This window comes from Caretta caretta, chromosome 7 (assembly GCF_965140235.1).
Source record: "Caretta caretta isolate rCarCar2 chromosome 7, rCarCar1.hap1, whole genome shotgun sequence".
Lineage (NCBI taxonomy): Eukaryota > Metazoa > Chordata > Testudines > Cheloniidae > Caretta > Caretta caretta.
Window position 1 is genome coordinate 52,227,258 of NC_134212.1, and position 22,504 is coordinate 52,249,761.

The window sequence follows — 22,504 nt, forward strand, 5'->3', positions numbered from 1 at the left end:
CCCAATCCTGTATGGTTCTCTCACTCTACCTCATTTCTTACCAGGTGGAAGCAGGCTGGACTGGTGCTCTCTAACACAATACTACCTTTGTTCTAGTGCTCCAGTAAAATTGACAAAACGTCTTACCTTCAGAAACTCGGAAATGTAGTCACTTTCACTCTGCCACTTGGGCAGGGTGGAGCAGAGGGGAGGATTGGAAAGGAAGCAAAAAAGGACAGAAGACAAGACAGGAAGAGGAGAGTGGGGAAAGACGTCCTGAAAATACAGTGCTCCAGGAGTTTTTCTTACAGGTCATCCCCCAGAAGAGGAGAGAGCTTCTGAGCAATGGCATTTAGGTAGCAGTAGGTGGGAACATGGTGAATGCGAGAAGGCAGCGGAGAGGATGTACTGGGGGAAGAAGAGATTGTATATGTGAGGGGAAAAATCAGAGTAATGTTCTCAAAGCCTATTTATATAAAAAAAAAAAAAAGACAAAGGTGACTGCAGCCTGGGATAGGGATAGGCATTTTATATGTTACTCAAAAAATACTGTTTGTAAAGGGGTTTGAGACCCTTGGCTAGAAGGCAGATATCGAAGGTGTTTCATGCCTATTTATGCTCCTTTCTCAGGTACTGCCCTAACTGCAAGAAGCATCAGCAGGCCACAAAGAAGTTTGATCTATGGTCTTTGCCCAGGATTTTGGTGGTGCATTTAAAACGTTTCTCATACAACAGATACTGGAGGGATAAACTTGACACTGTGGTTGAATTCCCCATCAGGTAGTGTTCTTTACCAGCAAGTCACAACTGGGCAGAGCAAGAAACTCCACTTTTGATGTAGCGATTGTATGGGCTCCTCATTGGAGACATAGCTCAGGATAGGATTCTGCCTCCAGTGACACAAGCCAGTAGACCTTAGTGAAGCTCTAGTAACTGTCTCTGGAAAGGGGGTGCTACCGGCACCTGTGATACCTGGACCTATGACGGTGCAGAGCTACTGAGCTTAGCAGGGATGGGCCTGGCCACTACTTGGTTAGGATGCTGCTAAGAAAATCCAGTGATTCCACGTCTTTACAATTCCCTTGGAGTCCGTTTTGAACCTGTGTCAAAGCAGACCTTGAACACTTTTGTCCTTTAAAGATCCTATGACAATTTTCATGAGAGTCATGGAGGAGAGTGTTGGCAACAGCCTGTCCAGGCCAAGTTCTACGCCAGAGATTTCTATGCTGCCTAACCTCCCCTGCAGCTTCATTGAATATTCTTTCCTTCCCTTCCAAAGTACCAGCTGTGTAGATTTGCTAGGATTTCCAGTTCAGTGTTACCTCTACTTAAACAGTAGTGTGAAGTACTTGGAAAGAAAGATGCTATGTACGTATGAGGTATGAAGGTTGTTCATCGGCAAAGCATAGCAGGAGTCCTCTTTGTGTAACAGTATCTGTGTCCTGAAAGCAGGTACAGTACATGCGGTAATACCTGGAGATCCTTCTTGGAAGTCAGGTATCAGTGTTGTTTCTGATCTTTGTGTCCAAATATAACACAATGCTCCTGGAATGGGTCGCTGGCAGGCATTGAACCTGACACCTCTGGGTGTAAAATCATGAGCCTCTTACTGTAGTGGACTCTCTATGTAGACTGTCCTTTAGAGGGGGATGGAGCCACGCTGTTAGTGTGGATTACATGTATATTGCATGACCACCAGCTTCATCCCTCTGCATCCTCTACCAAGAGAAGGCCTTGCATTCATCCATCCATCTCAGACGCTACCACCCCACTGCAGGACATAGGCCTACCCAGTGTTGCTCCAATCCATCATATGGAAGAGTTTGACTTCTTTATGCTTGTTTTACATTGATTGCTGTTGGCATGCACTTAGCCATCCTCTCTCACTAACCACACAGGAACACTTGTGTTTGCCAGTAACCATCATTCCTGATGGCAAACAAACTGGCTGATGCCATCCATATTACAGCCGCCTAGGGGGCGACATCACTGGCTTGTGGGTCAAATATGTCATTAATAATTAAAAAGGAAAAACAGCATTGACTGGGACAGGTTAGCCCTTGGCCCGGTGCTGGCTGTTTACAATGATTCATTATTACTAGGCCTTTCCCTTATTATGTGTACAATGACAATGTATTCTTACTTTTTTCTCAGGGATTTGAGTATGTCTGAGTTTGTCTGTGACCCAACAGCTGATCCGTATGTGTATGACCTCATTGCAGTGTCCAATCACTATGGAGCCATGGGAGTAGGCCACTGTGAGTAACTACCTGTCTCTTCTTTATCGGCAGGGAGACAGGAGGGCTGTATTTGTATGGGAAAATCGCTGTCAGGAGAGCAGTGACTCTTTCTCTCTGGGGGGTGGGGAGTCATGATGGATGGGCACTAGTGGGTGGGGATGTTGGGGCTGCAAGTTGCTCAACCCATCCCTATGTTTCGCAGCTGTAGTTCTGCCCCAAAAGCCAAGGGAGCAAATTCAATCAGAGTTTACAGCGCCCACCCCCTTAACCCCTTGGTGGTCCATGGATTGATGTACTGGGCTCCCTGTAAAGAGGCAGGCAGTAAAGGATTTGCTCCATCCCATTTAAACCTCATCAGCAACAGGAAGCAGCTAGCCATTTTATGAGCTGGGCTGCTGCATCCACACCCGGATCTGGCCATTGTGGAGGGCAGGGACTTGACTAATGAAGAAGAAATTAGGACAGTTGGTAGGACTGATCGGAAAGCTGTTTGGGCAGCATTAAATTTCAATGCTGAGATCACAACAAATGTAATGTTCAGCTATTGTTTCCTGTGCACCTTCTGTGTTTTATGGGACCCATTCTGGCAAACAGTAGAGCCATTAACCATTAAAATAGGAATAAGAATATACTGTGCAATGAAACTGGTTAGTAAAGCTGCTTCTAGAATCTGAACTTCCGCTGTTCCTCACTCTGGTGCTTACTGTGCTATGTGATGCAGTGTTTAGTTTTTTGCATTTTTATTATCCTTGTCTCAAAAACAAAAAGAGAAATATATGGAAGGACTTGTTTTGTGCTGTGCAGGGACATGGCTGGCTTTTCCAGTGGAGGCTGTACATTCCTTTCATCAGCAAATGCTCACATCTGTGTGCAGCACTTGTAGACTTAAGAAAGCTCTATTGCACATGATCAGCACCCCGTGAGACTGAGAGCAGGATGGAATTTACAGGATTCAAAAGAAGATTGGCCTTCTGTATGTACAACAAGGAAAACCACAGTTAGCATTAGATTAGGATTATTTTAAAACATAAATTTGGAGTGGGTATAAGCCCTCTGCTCGAGGGCAAAAGCCAACCACTGACTGAAGGATCAAAGAGAAATGTAAGTTTCTTACTCCCTCCTCTGAAGCATTTAGGATAGGCCACTGTTCAGAACAGGTCTGTGGACTAGATAGACCTAGCCTCTGATCCACTGTGTTCCCGTGTTACTGATATCGCTTCTGAGCAATGAAACCCAAGCTCTTTCTCTTCCCCCGCACGCTTACTTTGTACCTCTTATAGATGGAGTTATCAGAATTGAGTGTCATCGGGGTATTACAGTTACACTAGTGAGCGCTGTGCCTTACTGCTGAATGTAGATAGCCACTCTGTTTGTGTGACAGATACTGCATATGCAAAGAACAAAGTGAATGGCAAATGGTACTACTTTGATGACAGCAGTGTATCAATGGCTTCTGAAGATCAAATAGTGGTGAGTACTTGGACTCAGACTAATTCAAGATGGGGGAAGTCCCCAGATATACAACCCAGGAACATGCTGGGATGGACCCAGATGTTTTCTGCCTCTATTAATCAAATCATCGTAAATGCAGGCTAGAATCTGCTGTGGATTGAGGTCAGATTCAAGCTGACAATGCTGTGAAGGAGCAGCAGACTTTGTGTTGCTGAAGTTGCTCTATGTGTTTTGGAGTGAGTCGAACATCCCTTCCTGCATGAAAAGCCATTGGAGGGGATTTTCTTTTGTTACAAGGACATCTCTGCAAAGATTCCCTGGCTGAGGTTCCTGCTAAAACACCTTTGGGTGGAGGGGCTGGCTTCTCAGAGCAAAGCCTGAATGGCTTGCCCCTGAGCCTGATAAGCTACAGTCTTCCCAGGATCTGTGGGGTGGGTACCAGGGCTGTCCAGCTCTGCACAGACAGTGGGGAAGAGAGGGCAGTAAGGTGATATGAAAGCATTTCCTGGATTGTTTCTCTTGTTATAGATATTGAAGCTCCATAAATCTCTACATACAGCTATATTACAAGCCATGCTTCCCTCTAGGCCTCCAGCCTCCACATGAGGCAGAGAAGTACTGAGCTGCCCCATTGGGAGTCTGCGATAGGTTATCTCCTGCATCATCAGCTTTCCAGAACTGTGCTTCGTGGATGGTTTCTTTTCCTCAGATTGGTTTTCTTTCCTTGTTTGGCAGACGAAAGCTGCATATGTGCTATTCTATCAGCGGCGGGACAGCAAGAAGCACGTAGCCCCATCTCTTCCTGCAGAAAGTAAGCTGGCATTGGAAGAGTGTGATGGCATGGATACCAACTGAGCCCAGCCTGCTGCGCTCGGACTGCTCGGTAGTGTTCTCTGTTTGACGCCATGTCTGGAGCATCTGATAGTTGCTGTTCTGCCTTCCGTAGGATTCTCAAGCAGGAAATCTAGTGTTGGGGGCTTAGTGCCTGGTGTTGTAAGATAGCACTGGGGAGCCAAGAATGAGCTGACGTGGGGTATTTAGAGGCCAAAAATTATATATATCAAAGCTTCAATAAAATTTTTGTAAATCTGTCTGGACTGTGTGGCTGGGAGCTGGGGAAGGAGAGGCTTGGGCTGGGCTGAGTTGTGGGGCTGGAGCTGGGGCCTGGGGCAGAGAGGGTGGCTGCAGGGTGTTGCAGAGATGACAGAGGTGTCATTTGGGCATGAATGCTATTCCTGTGGTGTGCCAGTTGCCAGCTCTGTGTGTAACTGTCAGGCCCAGTCCAGATTTTCTCTGTCTAATCTCATCAGCCTTAGTGTCCGGAATTCCTGCTATGGCTCCAGCAGTGCCTCTTACACACTCCCCAGTCCATGTGGCCACAGCTCCTGGTGTCGCTCTTCTTCTTTCTGCCTTTGCACCTTTTTTCCTGTGCTGAGCAGCTGGGTGCATTTGCTCTGGTCCCTGGCTGCTGGTGACATCTTTGACTATTCTGGGCAGCTGAGCCATGGGCCTTTCCCACATTCAGACATATCATTTTGGTCCCAAAAAAGCAGAAAATTCATTGGAAATGAAATGCAGCACCCCTGGCCACGTGGAGAGAGCTGTACTCTGATTGCAAAATATACACACTCCTGTGTGTACGATAGGATTTCAGCTCTGGCTCCCACTCTTAGCACAATCACAGGGTGAGGTCTTGGCCTTTGAGACCTAAATTCAGCCAGGTCTTGTACTATTAATTCATATTTCACAGTCCTTTGTGCCAGTTCCCATGGAAACCTGCTGATGATCCCTAGACTGACAACCCCCTGATTGTTTGTCCCCACCCCCCACACCCCTGTGAAACCTTGGGGGTTCTGTGCACCAGTGATCACAGCTTCCATGTGATCTCCACCTGCTGCTGTGTAGACGGCCTTACATACCACCCTCCCAGATGCTAATCCTTCCCAGGAGCTGGCCCAGTCAGAAAGTGGCCTCGCTCCAGTCCAGCCCTCCCCGGTGCTAACTCTTCCCTCTCCCCATTGCTGTCCACACTGGTTCCATGCCAGTGCCACCCCATACAGGCACTGCCAGCTGCCCAGGCCTCCCATTTGTTTATTTCCTAGAAGTTAAAAGGGAGGGAGGAAAGGCCCCGTGTGGGAATGCAGTACAGGATTAAAGCTGCATTCGCTAGGTTTGCTGTAAAGGAGAAGGGAGCTGCTGTATGCCCAGCCCTCTGGTTAGCATTGCGCTGCTGCTCGGCAGAGCGGTTCTTTTAAAGCACTGAGGTTTGAGTTGTTTAGCTCATAATTGCTGATGCTTCTGCTGTTTGGTTCTTGGTTTGTTTGGGTTTTTACACCTGGCTTAAGTGGATATTATGTTTCTTTTCTTTCCCCCTCACTAGGGGCTAAGTTTGAACTGTAGCACTGCACTGGTTTTTTTGTTTAGCATCTTTGATTGTGGGTTTTCCACCCCCTTCAAGTAAAAATTTGGGGAGACAGTGGGGAAAAAAAGTAAGAAAAGATCCTGTTAAAAATGAAGAACAATATAATGTAACAAATGTGCTTCCTTTTCTATATCGACACAAGAAACCTTGCCACTTTCCTTTGTATGGTCAGACTGAAAAGGCATCCATCGGGCTGAAGGCTGATTCTTGGATGCTGAATTGAAATCTCTTCTAATATACTGCAGTAAAAAGGGTGACAGGAATCTGGCCTTCTTCTCTGCCTGTCAGCTGATTGGGTTCTGATTGGTGTGTACATTGTGTATAATGTCAAATCTGTTTTTAGACTGGCACTTTGTAAGTGACTGACTTTATTGTACAAAGAGGAAATAAAGAAGAGTGGTTTGCACTGAATTGGGGCTTTCTAGTGTCCTCAACCTTGCTTCTGTGAATTCGGATCAGAATGAATAGGTCACTGCTCTAAGACACAGGCTAGTTCGCAGGGGACTTCCCCTGGGAAGAGGCTGAAAGGTAGGAGTGGAATGCTGGTACCACAAGGAGTTCCAGCTTATCTCCTACTTACTGATCCCCCAAGCACAGGTGGGCCACATGAAGTGCACACACTGCTACCATAAGAATGACCATATGGGAGCAGACCAAAGGTCCATCTAGCCCAGTGTCCTGTCTTCCAACAGTGCCAATGCCAGGTGCCCCAGAGGGAACGAACAGAACAGGTAATCATCAAGTGATCCATCCCTTGTCAGCCAGCTGGACCAGTTCAGGATCTGTGTACTTCTGTGCAGCTGATCTGCACCAGATCGCCAGAAACAATTCTTATATGCTGTCAGGTTTAATTCCTATGTTTGGATTTTTGTCACTTTTGGAACAATGAAGGTTTAAATCTCCTATCAAAATGAGGATTTTGCGACAGCCTTCTTATGGCATCACTACTGCTCCACTGTTGTGAGAGGGTGATCGCGATATTCTGGGCTACCATGAAAAAATGTCATTAACTCCCTCAGTAACCATGTTGCTACTCAAAAACCAGTGATTAGCCCAAACTCATAAGCTCTTAGCACCGCCTTCAAAGAGATCTGGGTCTGAGTGCAGAGAGGGATTTGGCTGACTGTTTCTCCATCAATTTAATGTGTGATGGTGGATTTTGGTTTTTGTGGCAGTACAGACTATGGCTGCTTCTCATCTCCTTAGCCAAATTAACCAAGTCTTGCCTATCATATTGGACTATTCATGGCCTTTGGGGCAGTGTACCCTCTATTTTTTTCTATGCATATGCAGAATGAATTTTATGTACACCAATATGGAGGTGATGTGTGAGACATCACCTCCATATTGGTGCACATAACAAAATTCATGTGGCGGGGGTGGTGCTGAGGAGTTCAGAGTGTGGGAGGGGGCTGAGGGGAAGGGGGAGGGCTCCAGCTGGGGGTGTGGGCTCAGGGGTGGAGCTGGGGATGAGGGGTTCAGGGCTGGGGCAGAGGGGTTAGGGTGTGTGGGGGTGCATGAGGGCTCTGGCTGGGAATGAGGGCTCTCGGGTGTGGCTGAAGGGTTCAGGGTGCAGGAGGGGGCTCAGGGCTGGGCAGAGGGTTGGGGTGTGTGCGGGGGTGAGGGCTCAAGCTAGGACTGTGGGATCTTGGATGGGGCCAGGGATGCGGGGTTTAGGGTGCAGAGTGCCCTGGGGCTACAATGGGGGTGAGAGAGGACTCCCTCCAGCTCTCTCTCCCTGCAGCAGCACCTGGGCTGTGGGGGTATAGGTGCCTCTCCCCACCACAGCAGCTCTGAGGCTGGGGTTGTGGGAGAGGCACCTCTTTCCCAGCAGCGGCAGGTCCAAGGTTGGGGGAGAGGCATCTCTCCCCATCGCAGCACTGAGCGCCTGCACAGCACTTAATAGGCTGCGATGCAGCTGCACAGCTTAGAGGGAATTTAGCTATGGGGTTTTCTGTAAGGTCTTCTCTACACACAGATTTGCACTGATTATACTTAAACCAAAATCAGTACCCACACAGAAGTTTGCATGGGATTAGCTAACCTGCTTTAAGAATGGCTTATTTTGGTTTAGACCCAGGCTATGTCTACACTGGCAACTGAATGACAAAACTTTTGTCTTTCAGAGGCGTTTAGCACCCCACCCCCACCCCACAAAGACACAAGTTTTCCACGATAAGCACCCATGTGAACAGCACGTTGTCATCCTGCCGACGATGCAAACGCTGCTCGTTGGGGATGGAAGTTTTTTGTCAGCAGGAGAACCAACCAACAGTGGCTACGCTGCATGATTTTTAGCGGCGTGGCTGTAAGCTGTGCAGTGTAGACATAGCCTAAACCTGTTCCCGATGAACTTCAGCTAAGCCACGCTCAGCCTGCTTTAAACAGAACTCGGAGCATGCATACGGGTTTGCAACACTACAGCATGCTGCCTTTCGGTACACTGATATGACCCAGTAAAAAACACAAGCCCTTGGTTCCCCAGTTTGATTCCTGCTTGCATAGCCCAGAGGTGGGAGAGGTGCCAGCTGCCAGCCTGTCTCTGCTTTGAGCATGGGAGTTGCACTCTGTCATCCCACTGGGAGAGGCTGGCACAGGCTCCAGCCCACTCCCCACAACCAGAGGAAGTGCTGCCCACCCACAGGGTCTCCCAGGGGGCAGCATGGAGTCTGTGATGGAAGAAGCAACCTCCAGCTGCAGAATAGTCTGAATAGGCAGCAGTCCTGGCCTGGATTAATCAGCCCAGTTTAGGAGCCTAGAGCCAAGTCAACCCTATGACCCAGAAGATTCTGAAGAAGCCTCACATGTTGGGGCTGTCCCGGGCATCCTCATGTTTCTGCTATCTAGTCTCCAGGGCCTGCTTGCTGCTGCCACTGAAGTGGCACTGACCAAAGGTTTGACCAGTCGCACTAATGATGTCTTTTGCTCTCCCCAGACACGCCCTTCAAGTTGCAGTGGGGGAGGTTTAGATTGGATATTAGGAAAAACTTTTTCACTAAGAGGGTGGTGAAACACTGGAATGCGTTACCTAGGGAGGTGGTAGAATCTCCTTCCTTAGAGGTTTTTAAGGTCAGGCTTGACAAAGCCCTGGCTGGGATGATTTAACTGGGAATTGGTCCTGCTTCGAGCAGGGGGTTGGACTAGATGACCTTCAGGGGTCCCTTCCAACCCTGATATTCTATGATTCAGGGAAGGGAGAAGTCTCCTGCTAAGAGGCAGGGGCTGTCTGCCTGAAGCAGCCACAAGAGTCTCTGAGGAGGATTGCATTAGGCATGTGTTCTCTGCTTTGGCCACCTCCCCTATAAGAGGAGTGACACCAAAGGCTTGCCCCTGTTTCTGGGGGAGCAAGGCCAGGAGAAAATGCTCCCAGTGCATCCTTTGGCACAAAAGATCCTTGAACTGGAGCTTGTGTCCTGCAGTAGATAGAAAACAATGGCAAGTAGAGAGAGGCTGTGGGGGAGCGGTCATGGCCTGAGACTGCAGAAGAGCATCATGCAGAGCTGCCTTCTGAGACAACCTCAGGCAGGCAGTACTGTGCTTTTGTGTGCAGGTGAACTAGCTTCATAATAAATGCCTTAAACATGACACAGGAGAGAGGAGCCTGGTCAGGAAGCCACAGATGGAATGATGGCAAAGGACAGACACCACGTTTGATTATGTGATGGGGTTGCCTGTGATAGCAGGAGATGGACGTGATGAGCCAGGGGCTCCCTTCCAGCCCTGTCCCTGTTATGTGTGTTCCCATAGTACCTAGAGGCCCCAGCCAAGATACAGTCTTTGCCCTAAAACCCTTTTCTATTTAGAGAGAGGCAGTGACTGGGCCAAGGTCATGCAGCAGGGCAGAGCTGGGGCCAGAACCCAGGTTTCCTGTGTTCCAGTCCAGTGCATTGGTCATTGAACTTTGCTGCCTCTTGTGACACTAACGTTGGGTGCTGGAAGGATAGTGGGGTGAGAGGGATGGGGGAGGATGGTCTGGAAAGATAGTGTAAGAAGGGAGGCCATGGGATGAGCCCTGAGATGGCAGTGAGGAGAAGGGTGGGACAGTTGAATTCCCCAGGAATGCTGGAGAAGCAGTTGGAGAGATCAGAGAATCACAGAAAGGATGCGGAGCAGTGAATATGATGGGGACAGGTACTGACCTGCAACAGAACAACCTGCAATCATAGTAAGCTGGGCTCACTGCAGCAACATACACTTCAATAGAGCCAAGTAAAAGGTCACACATCTAGGAACAAAGCATGTAGGTTCCACTTACAGGATGGGGGACTATATCCTGTATAGGAATGACTCTGAAAAGGACTTGGGAGTCACAGTGGAAACCAGCGAAATATGAGCTCCCAGTGGAATATGGTGGCTGAAGGTACTGTTCAGGTGCATAAACAGAAGAATCTCATGTGGGAGGTGATATTCCCTCTGCATACAGCCATTGGTGAGGCCATTGTAATATTCTGTCCTGTCCAGTCCACACTTCAAAAAGGGTATGAAAGGAAATTGAAAACGGATCAGAAAAGAGCTACAGGAATGATTTGAGGTCTGAAAAACCTGCCTCACAAGTGAGATGCTTGAGCTCAATCTATTTAGTTACTCCAAGAGAAGATTAAGAGGTGATCTGATCACAGTGTATATTTGTGTGTACCTATATGGGGAGATATTTGGGTGTACAGAGCTTTTGATAAACTTTGGTCTTTAAAATTAACGTACATGAACTGAGAAAATACTGTAACCCCTTTGGGGAGGTAGTTGCTTTGTGTGGATTTGCAGCGAGAGGCAGAAGAGGGCACCTGAGAGGTTTGTTGGGGAAAGTTCACTGGTGCCAGAGATGACCAGGAGCACATAAGACTCGCCGCTGGACTGGAACTCTGCCAGGATTCCTGAACTCTCGTGCAAATGTAGTGCTCAGCGTCCATCCTTTTATGTTGTGATAGCACTGGGCCATTGGGGCCTCTTGTTGGATGTAAGCCTGCTCCACCACTCCCTCATCTTCTCCCTCTGTTGCTTTTTTTCCATTCATCCCTCTCTACATCAGTATTCCTTCTTTGAGTGCTGTCCCTGTGGGTGCTCCATTCCAAGTGACGGTGCGTCCCGGTGCTGTTGATTGGAGATCTTAGATAGCAGTGCCTGGCTGGGCTGTGCGTGCGCAGCTGCTATCTCGCGGAACTGAGGGAGTCAGGCTGTGCATGCGCTGAACAGACTCAAATAATGCTGTGAGACAGCAGCTGTAGACATGTGGCCTGACCAGGCACTGCTTCCGAAATTCTCCCATCAATGGCGCCAGGACACACCGTCACCTGGAGTGGAGCACCCACAGGGGGACACATCTTGAAGAATCTCAGTTACTGCCAAGGTGAGTAACCTTCTCTTTATATTAATTGTACTATTGATGGGGGAGGGGGCTTACCTCTGGGGGTTTGGAAGAGGTTCCCCTGGGATGGAAGGGAGTTTCTCTGCTGCATTCCTCCACACTCCTTCTCTTGGCCACAGCCACCTGCAGAGCATACTCCGTCTTGGCCTTGAGGGCGCTAAAGTTACAATCTAATCATATAAATTATGTGGATGTTTATTCTTATTCATGTTAATCAAATAAACTCACATTTCCAGTCAACTATAATAAATTTTGCCCATAGCTATAAAATAACTTCCAAGAATCTCACCTACTAGTTTATTTTTCCTGAAAAGCATCAAGAGGGGCTCAAGGCCACTAGACGTTAACATAAATACCAGCTGAGAAGAGTTAATCAATAGTTTGCAGTGCATAGTCACTCTTGTCTTGTGATGCTACCTCAGCATTATACCTGACCTTCCACAAGTTATATTTGATCTTCTAAAGGTTTTCCCAGTCTTGTATTAATTTATTCAGTTATTTATGCAAAGTAAAACAGCTTCAATAAGAGAGATTGAGCATCCCCTGCCCCAGAATCCCCTATAACCTGCTGGCTAGGGCACTTACTGGAGATGCATGTTCCACCCCTCCTCCAAATCTGGCTGAGCAGGGATTCACACAGAAGTCCTGATATGCTCAGCCCTGCCTCTCTTTGTGAATTAGGCATGCACAGAGCATGCCTACTGGATGGAGCCTGGCAAGTGAGAGAGGCAGTGCAGCATCTCACCTGAGAATCCCACTGAGAGGTGTCAGCTAGCTCTCTGAGCAGCTCATGAGCTGTGGTGAGGTGATGTCAGGAGTTAGGCCACTTGGCACATGCCCACTGGCAAAAATTTAGGCACATGTGAGGATTTTGGCCCCTCTAGGGTCAGGTGCCAGCTAAGTAGGGGGTCAGTGGCACCCAAATGTTAGATTTAGGTCTCTTAAGTGGCAGTTGGGCACCTCTGTCCCTGTGTGAATCTCGTCCTAGATTATCAGAAGGGTTCCTTCTGCCCTTCACATCTATGATTATGGGGCATATGAACGAATGGAATGGTCACTCCTGTCAAAACCAGCAGATGTGCTCTATTGAGAGCAGGAAGTGTGTAGGGGGTAGGGGGCGGAGGGGATCTGGGGTATGGGAAGGTGAAGAAGAGAAAGCTGAGAGGTGGAGCAGAGGATCCCAAGGCCAGGTAACACGGGGTGGGGCACCAGCAGAGAATTCCTGGTGGATGGTGTCCAATTAAAGAAGTATGGGCTGGATGAATGCACTATAAGGTGGGTAGAAAGTTGGCTAGATTGTCGGGCTCAACGGGTAGTCATCAATGGCTCCATGTCTAGTTGGCAGCTGGTGTCAAGTGGAGTGCCCCAGGGGTCGGTTCTGGAGCCGGTTTTGTTCAATATGCACTCTCAGCAAATTTGCAGATGATACTAAAGGAGGAGTGGTAGATACGCTGGAGGGCAGGGATAGGATACAGAGGGACCTAGACAAATTGGAGGATTGGGCCAAAAGAAATCTGGTGAGGTTCAATAAGGATAAGTGCAGGGTCCTGCACTTAGGACGGAAGAACCCAATGCACAGCTACAGACTAGGGACCGAATGGCTAGGCAGCAGTTCTGCGGAAAAGGACCTAGGGGTGACAGTGGACGAGAAGCTGGATCTGAGTCAGCAGTGTGCCCTTGTTGCCAAGAAGGCCAATGGCATTTTGGGATGTATAAGTAGGGGCATAGCCAGCAGATCGAGGGACGTGATCGTCCCCCTCTATTCGACATTGAGGCCTCATCTGGAGTACTGTGTCCAGTTTTGGGCCCCACACTACAAGAAGGATGTGGATAAATTGGAGAGAGTCCAGCGAAGGGCAACAAAAATGATTAGGGGTCTGGAACACATGACTTATGAGGAGAGGCTGAGGGAACTGGGATTGTTTAGCCTGCAGAAGAGAAGAATGAGGGGGGATTTGATAGCTGCTTTCAACTACCTGAGAGGTGGTTCCAGAGAGACTAGACTATTCTCAGTGGTAGAAGAGGACAGGACAAGGAGTAATGGTCTCAAGTTGCAGTGGGAGAGGTTTAGGTTGGATATTAGGAAAAACTTTTTCACTAGGAGGGTGGTGAAACACTGGAATGCGTTACCTAGGGAGGTGGTAGAATCTCCTTCCTTAGAAGTTTTTAAGGTCAGGCTTGACAAAGCCCTGGCTGGGATGATTTAATTGGGGATTGGTCCTGCTCAAGCAGGGGGTTGGACTAGATGACCTCCTGAGGTCCCTTCCAACCCTGATATTCTATGATTCTATGAATTGCCATAGGTTACTCTGGTGAGGTCTGGGGCAGAAGAGGACATTAGTAGCTGTTTCCCTCGTGACAGTTTAAGAGCCTGTGAATGTCATGAGGATGCCTGCAGGAGAAGGGAATGGTAAGTGCGGCCCCAGGGGCAGCCCTGGCCAGGGGCAGGGGGCGGGAAGGTTCCGTGGCAGTTAGGGCAGGAAGGACCTGGCTGTTGGGAGCCCGCAGGACAGACTGATATGGCAGCAGTTCTGGCCATCAGCCCTGAGGAAGGAGGCTGGTGTAATTACTAACTGGGATTTTGCTTGTCCTGTTGCTGTTACTCCCCAGAAGGACCGAGACCAGGCTAGGCCTGCCCTGAAGGGCCCACCAACATCTGGTCTTGCCAGTCCAGTAACCCGGCTCTACAGGAGATGGTGAGTATGGTGGGGAGGGGGGATGATGAGGCCATCCACAAAAAAGGAAAATTAATACTCACTGTTCATCTTCTCTGCCAGAAGAGCAAACACTGACTGGGGGCGGCAGAGTGGGGAAGTGCTGCTTCAGTTATGAGAAATCAGGGACAACATGGTCCAGAGAGTTCACAGGAAGCAGTGATCGCCCTCACAAATGCCTCATTTACTCACTTCAGTAGAGAGACCAGTTACTGCCTGCTCCAAGTACAGACTTGGACAACACTGTCACTTAGTGAAAGTGACCTTTTCAATGATCATAACTAAGCACAATTCCCCTGACAATAAAACATGCTTGCAATGACACTGGCATGATTTAAAAACCCTGGGCTGGATTCACAAAGGGACTTAAGTGCCTCTCTGCTTCTTTAGGCACCTAAGTCCACCATTTATGTGGATCACTGCTCAAGTTTACCACTCAGCTGCTGCCTAACCCGGTAGGTGCCTAAATTCCTGGCAAGTAGGCATGTGAATAGCCTCCTAAGTCCTGACACCACCCCACAGCGAATGAGCAGCTCTGTACTCTCATGTGAGAGAAAACCCCTGTGGCCCTGAAGTGGGATTCTGAAACATGGTCCCCTGCCTATCTCACCAATTGGGCCTCAGAGCACATCTTCAGGTATGCGTGGCTTGTGTCCACAATAACCTGGTGGTCCGGGCACTCACTAGGGGTATACGGGACCTGGGTTCAAGGCCCTACTCCAAATCAGGCAGCTCATGGATTTGAGTGTCCTAATCCTGGATTACTGGCTATAAAGGAGGAGTGGGAAGATGTGCATGGATCTGGGCGGGGGGGAGGGTTGTGGGTTTTTTTTGTGAGAAAGAGAGGACTGGGCTCAGGTGGCTAGCTCACGGAGAAGGGTTACAGCCCCTAAGTTTTGCTGGTGGGTATGCACATAACCGCTGAATCCCTGAGGCCATCAAGCTGTTTGGTGGCTAGTGCACATGGAGATTCACAAATTAGGTGTTCCCCTGTCTGTCTCGTCTCCAGGGCCTGATCCAGTAGGTGTGATCATGCCTTGCACAAAAAGCAATTGGACACAAGCAGAGCGGGAATTTTTGTGGCTGGCTGGTGGGGACATGTGTGCCATTATACCCAATAGCTACAGCATGCACTGGGGATGTGGGAGACCCAGGTTTGAAACCAGCTCTGCCTGATTTGAAGCAAGCAACTAAACCCAGAGCTCCCACAGCTATTGGGTGTTCTGGGAGAAGTCACATTACAATCCCTTCCCCAAATCAGGCAGAGTCAGGATCCAAATGTGGATCTCCCACATCCCAGGAAGGGCCCCAACCACTGAACTTATAGAGTCTGTATCTCCCTCCATCTGGCCCTACAGACAACAGACTCCCCCCTTCCCCGCCCCCAACCCTGCACTTCATAGCAAGAACAGGTTAGGGTTGCCAGGCATTTGGTGCAGCTCCTGTCAGCACTGCCACCTGGGTCATTAAAATTCTGGTTGGCAGTGCTGCGGATCTAGGGCAGGCTAGTCCCTACCTGTCCTGGCTCTGCACTGTGGGCCAGAAGTGGCCAGCAGCTCTGGCTCCTAGGTGGGGGACACAGGCCTGCATGCACTGCCCCTGCCCTGAGCACTGGCTCTGCACTCTGCACTCCCATTGGCTGGGAACCGTGGCCAATGGGAGCTGCGGGGGAGGGGGGCGATGCCTGCAGGTGAGAGCAGCACATGGAGCCTCCTGGCCCCCCTGCCCAGGAGCCAGACCAGGACAGGCAGGGAGCTGACCAGGAACTGACCGAGGGAAGCATGCACCCCAACCCTGAGCCCCAGCCCTGAGCACCCTCCTACACTTTGAACCCCTCATCCCTGGCCCCACCTCAGAACCCACACCCCCAGCCCAGAGCCCGTACCCCATCCTGCACCTCAACCGGCAGACCCCTCCGGCACTCTGAATCCCTTGGCCCCAGCCTGGAGCCCCCTCCTGGACCCCAATCCCCTCATCCCTGGCCCCAGCCCAGAGCCCGTACCCTCTCCTGCACCTCAACCCCCTATCACACGCCAAATCCCTTGACCCCAGCCTGGAGCCCCCTCCCACACCCTGAACCCCTCACCCCAACCCCCTGCCCCAGCCCAGTGAAAGTGAGTGAGGGTGCAGGAGAGTGAGCCACCAAGGGAGGGGAAATTAGAATCTCTAGAGAATTTAGCAGCCAAACACTAACAAATCAATCCTGAGTATGTGCAAACCGAGATTTCTAGAGGTCAAATTTGAGTGAATTTTCCCAGAGTCACCTTGACTCCAGTGTGAGCTGCTTGCCACATTTCAAGTCCGTGCTCCAAAGCACAGAAGCACTAGAGCTTCTCAACAAAACAGATGTAAGATTTTTTTTTCATATAGTGATGTTCTTGGAAGTGGCTATTCCATTATCACTGAAACTTTCCAAAAACATTCAGCCTGAGGCAGACATCTGGTATGGAAAATTTAAACCCAAATGGTTAAAGTTTGGCAAAATTATAAGCAACTAAAAATAGGGTCTTATGGTAGTATACATCGGGCAACTGTACGATAGGTGGTTCTACCTGCACTGCCTATAATAAAAACAATGGGCCTGCTGGTAACAATTGAACCAAATAGCTAACTTAGCTTAACTTCAGTATCTGGAAAGATAATGGAGCAAATAATTAAGCAATCAATTTACAAACACCTAGAAGGTGAGAAGTAAGTCAGCATGGATTTGCCAAGAACAAATTGTATCTCAGCAACCTAATAGCTTTCTTTGACAGAGTAACAAGCCTTATGGATGGGGGGAAGTGGTGTGGTATATCTTGACCTTAGTAAGGCTTTTGATACTGTCTCACATGACCGTCTCATAAACAAACTAGGGAAATACAACCTAGATGGAGCTACTATAAAACGGGTGCAAAACTGGTTGGAAAACCATTCCCAGACAGTAGTTCTCAGTGGTTCACAATCAAGCTGGAAGGACATATTGAGTCAGTTCTGGGCCCAGTTCTGTTCAATATCTTCATCAATGATTTAGATAATGGCAAAGAGAGTACATGATTTAACTGGGAATTGGTCCTGCTTCGAGCAGGGGGTTGGACTAGATGACCTTCTGGGGTCCCTTCCAACCCTGATATTCTATGATTCTATGATTTATAAAGTTTGTGGACAATACCAAGCTGGGAGGGGTTGCAAATGCTTTGGAGGATAGGATTAAAATTCAAAATGATCTGAACACACTGGAGAAATGGTCTAAAGTAAACAGGATGAAATTAAATAAGGACAAATGCAAAGTGCTCCACTTAGAAAGGAACAATAAGCTGCACACATACAAAATGGGAAATGAGTGCCTAGGTAGGAGTACTGTGGAAAGGGATCTGGGGGTGATAGTGGATCACAAGCTAAATATGACTCAACAATGTAACACTTGGAAAAAAAGCAAACATCATTCTGGGATGTATAAAGCTCATGCTCAAATAAATTGGTTAGTCTCTAAGGTGCCACAAGTACTCCTTTTATTTTTAAGACACAGAAGTAATTCTTCTGCTCTACTCAGCGCTGATTAGGCCTCAGCTGGAGTATTGGGTCCAGTTCTGGGAGCTACATTTCAGGAAAGATGTGGATAAATTGGAGAAATCTGGACAAAAAATTATTAAAGATATAGAAAACATGACCTATGAGGGGAGACTGAAAATATTGGGTTTGTTTAGTCTGGAGAAGAGAAGACTGAGGGGATGTGAGAACAGTTTTCAAGTTCATAAAACAGTGGTTTTCAACCTGTGGTCCGCAGACTGTCTAAGATTTCCAAAGGGGTCTACACCTGTATCTGAATTTTTTATGGGTCTGCAGATAAAAAAGGCTGAAAATCACTGACATAAAAGGTCGTTACAAGGAAGAGGGTGTGTCAAGGTTCCTCCCCCACTCTGAACTCTAGGGTACAGATGTGGGGACCTGCATGAAAAACCTCCTAAGCTTATCTTTACCAGCTTAGGTCAAAACTTCCCCAAGGTACAAAATATTCCACCCGTTGTCCTTGGACTGGCCGCTACCACCACCAAACTAATACTGGTTACTGGGGAAGAGCTGTTTGGACGTGTCCTTCCCCCCAAAATACTTCCCAAAACCTTGCACCCCACTTCCTGGGCAAGGTTTGGTAAAAAGCCTCACCAATTTGCCTAGGTGACTACAGACCCAGACCCTTGGATCTTAAGAACAATGAACAATCCTCCCAACACTTGCACCCCCCCCCTTTCCTGGGAAATGTTGGATAAAAAGCCTCACCAATTTGCATAGGTGACCACAGACCCAAACCCTTGGATCTGAGAACAATGAAAAAGCATTCAGTTTTCTTACAAGAAGACTTTTAATAAAAATAGAAGTAAATAGAAATAAAGAAATCCCCCCTGTAAAATCAGGATGGTAGATATCTTACAGGGTAATTAGATTAAAAAACATAGAGAACCCTCTAGGCAAAACCTTAAGTTACAAAAAAGATACACAGACAGAAATAGTTATTCTATTCAGCACAATTCTTTTCTCAGCCATTTAAAGAAATCATAATCTAACACATACCTAGCTAGATTACTTACTAAAAGTTCTAAGACTCCATTCCTGGTCTATCCCCGGTAAAGACCAGCATATAGACAGACACAGACCCTTTGTTTCTCTCCCTCCTCCCAGCTTTTGAAAGTATCTTGTCTCCTCATTGGTCATTTTGGTCAGGTGCCAGCGAGGTTACCTTTAGCTTCTTAACCCTTTACAGGTGAGAGGAGCTTTTCCCTGGCCAGGAGGGATTTCAAGGGGGTTTACCCTTCCCTTTATATTTATGACAGGGTGAAAAATTGTTCTCAACCTCTGAGGATAGAACAAGAAGCAATGGGCTTAAATTGCAGCAAGGGTTTAGGTTGGACATTAGGAAAAACTTCCTAACTGTCAGAGTTACAAATTGCCTAGGGAGGTTGTGGAATCTCTGTCATTGGAGGTTTTTAAGAACAGGTTAGACAAACACCTGTCAGGAATGGTCTAGTTATTATGTAATCCTGCCTTGAGTGCAGGGGACTGTACTAGATCACCCACTGAGGTCCCTTCCAATCCTATGATTCTATGAAAAGTAATTCTAAAGTTAGAAACTCCGAAACTTAAACAATCACTCCATTTCTGCAATGGCAATTCTGTTCAACAGTGCCTTCCCACACAATGCTAATCTAAAGCCATGCCATTTCTTTCTACTCAGTAACGGCTGTCCCAACCTCTCTCTCGCCAGGCCGTGGCTGTGCCTCCATTTCGTGGCTGCTCGACTGTCTCCCAGCAGCTGGTTGGTCAGTTTAATTTGTAAAGTCATGGATCGGTTTGGGTAGAAGGCTAAAATCCTCCCCTTCCAGGTAACCCAAAGTCAAGACACACAGTAAAAGGTTTCACCAAACAAGCCTTTTGCTCTCCTTGGTCACCATGCCCAGCACTGCATGAAACGTCAGAATCCTCTGATGTTGCTGCCTCAGCTCCCCTGGCACTGCTGGCTCCATGTATGGTGGAGCTGGGGCAGCAGCACCTTGGGCTTCTTTGAAGCACTGATGCCCAAGCTAGCATGGGACCTTTACCATGCTGACAGTTGAGTTGAGCAATGAACAAGTGAGAACTCTTGACGTTAATTCAGCTTCCCTCAGACCTCTGAGTCGTTATAATTCCTTCATAGAATTATTGTATGCAAATTAGCTGCAGAGGAAGAGTTAAATTACATCTGATGTCACAATGGCTGGCTGTACTTGGAGTTACCTGAGCTGTGGTTCTGATCCTGTCTGTAGCCTATATGATCATACCAATTAGACACAACACTCATTAACTTAATTACTACTTGATTTCTTCAATATAGCCTATGCACAAGACTTAAAAGAATTTTGACTATATGGAACATTTGAAGAGTCCATCTTATTCTGTTATTAAGATCACTTGGGACAAAGAAAAGAGACTACATTTCTTAAAATAATGACAGGTTTCAGAGTAACAGCCGTGTTAGTCTGTATTTGCAAAAAGAAAAGGAGTACTTGTGGCACCTTAGAGACTAACCAATTTAGTTGAGCATAAGCTTTCATGAGCTACAGCTCACTCCACAGTATGCATCCGATGAAGTGAGCTGTAGCTCAGAAAAGCTTATGCTCAACTAAATTGGTTAGTCTCTAAGGTGCCACAAGTCCTCCTTTTCTTTTTACATTCTTAAAAGACCCTTTTAAAATTAATTTTTAATTAATCTGTAAATTCTTACAAAATTCATTCTAAGCTCAAAGAGTAGATGCTATGCAATCGAGGCGGATGCGCTGTATTTTTAATACAGCTATTGAAGGTACTGAGTGCTTTCCAAGCCCTAATGTATTTCTCCTCCCAGTCCCTGTGAGGTAGGGCAGTGCTATTCTCCCGATGGTACAGAGAGGGCCCTGAGGAACTCACGCCAACCCAGGTGAAAGGAGATCTGTGTATATAGTCTGTTGTTTTTTACCCTGCAGAACCAGGGTGCAGATAGATTTTCTAACTCACAGTGGTTTGTCTCTCACAACAGGGCGAAGTGTCTTTCAGTTGAAGGCAGTTACATGTGTGCAGCCCTCACTCCACATGTAAGCAGCAGAGCTGTGAAATCTGGCCCTGCCTCCAGAGCCCTGGCTGGCTGGGGATGGGCAGTGACTCAGGGAGCAGCCCTCTTCCCCCCCAGAGCCCTGGCTGGCTAAAGTGCTGGCAGGAAATCCTGCCCCTACCTTCTGCTTCCAGCCCTCCTCCCAATGAAGGAGGGGAATGCCATTCAAGGAGGGGTGGCATAGCCAGTGTCATGTGCTGCTGCAAGGGTCACAGCAGGCCCAGTGGATCCTGGGCTCAGGGCTGGGAGACAGGCTCAAGGAGTTGCCTCGGTGCATGGTCCATATACGTCTGTATCACAAGCAAAGAACAAGGCACTGCCCAAAGGGAAAGAAGATGATTTAGTTAGTGTTGGTCCTGCTTTGAGTAGGGGATTGGACTAGATGACCTCTTGAGGTCTCTTCCAACCCTAATATTCTATGATTCTATGCTTCTAAGGGCAGGTCTTCATTACCCACCGGATCGGCGGGTAGTGATCGATCTATCGGGGATCGATTTATTGTGTCTCGTCTAGACGTGATAAATCGATCCCCGAATGCGCTCCCTGTCGACTCTGGAACTTCAGATCATGAGAGGCAGAAGTGGAGTCGATGGGGGAGTGGCAGCGGTTGACTCGCCGTCGTCCTCACAGCCAGGTAAGTCGACCTAAGATACACTGACTTCAGCTATGCTATTTGCGTAGCTGAAGTTGCGTATCTTAAGTCGACCCCGCCCAGTGTAGACCAGGGCTAAGAGCCTTGATATGGGAGTAAGGGACTGTCAAGATTGTTCCTCGCAGTGTCAAAGACCCTTCAAAAAGTGCCTTGGATTCACGTCATACTCCATTAATCAGACCTGCCAATGGCACTAGGGTGTTATCCATGCTAATAAAGCTGTTGGCATTGAACTGCGTCCTGGAGAAATTCCTGGGAGAATGTCTGCAGCTCCATGGGGTGCAACAGTTTAGCTCACTCTGGCAGAGAGGAGAGCCCCCAGCACACACATCCTCATTATTATTGGTCAGAGCCATGTTGCACTGTCCTGGGAGTTATGTTCACTTATTCTAAGCTGAGCTGAGCTGAGCTACCCATGTTATTTTCAAAGCTGTCTCAAGTCCTCTCTTTTCTTGCACTGCGATTTCACTACATTTACTATATTTGGTTCTGCATAGATCTGCTACAGTTCCCTATTAAATCTTCTTTTCCACCTATCATCCCCCCAGTTGGTCCAACAATCCATCTCAACACTTTACTTTGAAGATATTTAGCTGTCTTCTTCCACCTTAGTAAGGTCTCACATCTACATAAAGCAATAGGCCATATAATGGTCTCATATGATGAGATTACTGGTTCTGTGGATGAAGGGAAAGCAGTGGATGTATTGTTTCTTGACTTTAGCAAAGCTTTTGACACGGTCTCCCACAGTATTCTTGTCAGCAAGTTAAGGAAGTATGGGCTGGATGAATGCACTACAAGGTGGGTAGAAAGCTGGCTAGATTGTCGGGCTCAACGGGTAGTGATCAATGGCTCCATGTCTAGTTGACAGCCGGTATCAAGTGGAGTGCCCCAAGGGTCGGTCCTGGGGCCGGTTTTGTTCAATATCTTCATAAATGATCTGGAGGATGGTGTGGATTGCACTCTCAGCAAATTTGCGGATGATACTAAACTGGGAGGAGTGGTAGATACGCTGGAGGGGAGGGATAGGATACAGAGGGACCTAGACAAATTGGAGGATTGGGCCAAAAGAAATCTGATGAGGT

General features: G+C 47.9%; 1 protein-coding gene across 3 annotated transcripts in view; it reads left to right on the forward strand.

Moving 5' to 3' along the window:
* The window catches only part of USP4 (ubiquitin specific peptidase 4), a 96,103-nt gene extending 89,599 nt beyond the window's left edge, over positions 1–6,504 (forward strand). For 2 of the 3 annotated variants that reach the window (XM_048858929.2, XM_075130655.1), the window contains 4 exons: positions 610–759; positions 2,134–2,237; positions 3,601–3,689; positions 4,407–6,504. In XM_048858929.2, the coding sequence (XP_048714886.2) occupies positions 610–759; positions 2,134–2,237; positions 3,601–3,689; positions 4,407–4,526 (463 nt within the window). In that variant the 3' untranslated portion in view covers positions 4,527–6,504. The remainder of the gene's footprint in view (positions 1–609; positions 760–2,133; positions 2,238–3,600; positions 3,690–4,406) is intronic. The other variant, XM_075130656.1, reaches the window with a different exon arrangement.
* Positions 6,505–22,504: the final 16,000 nt, after the last annotated feature.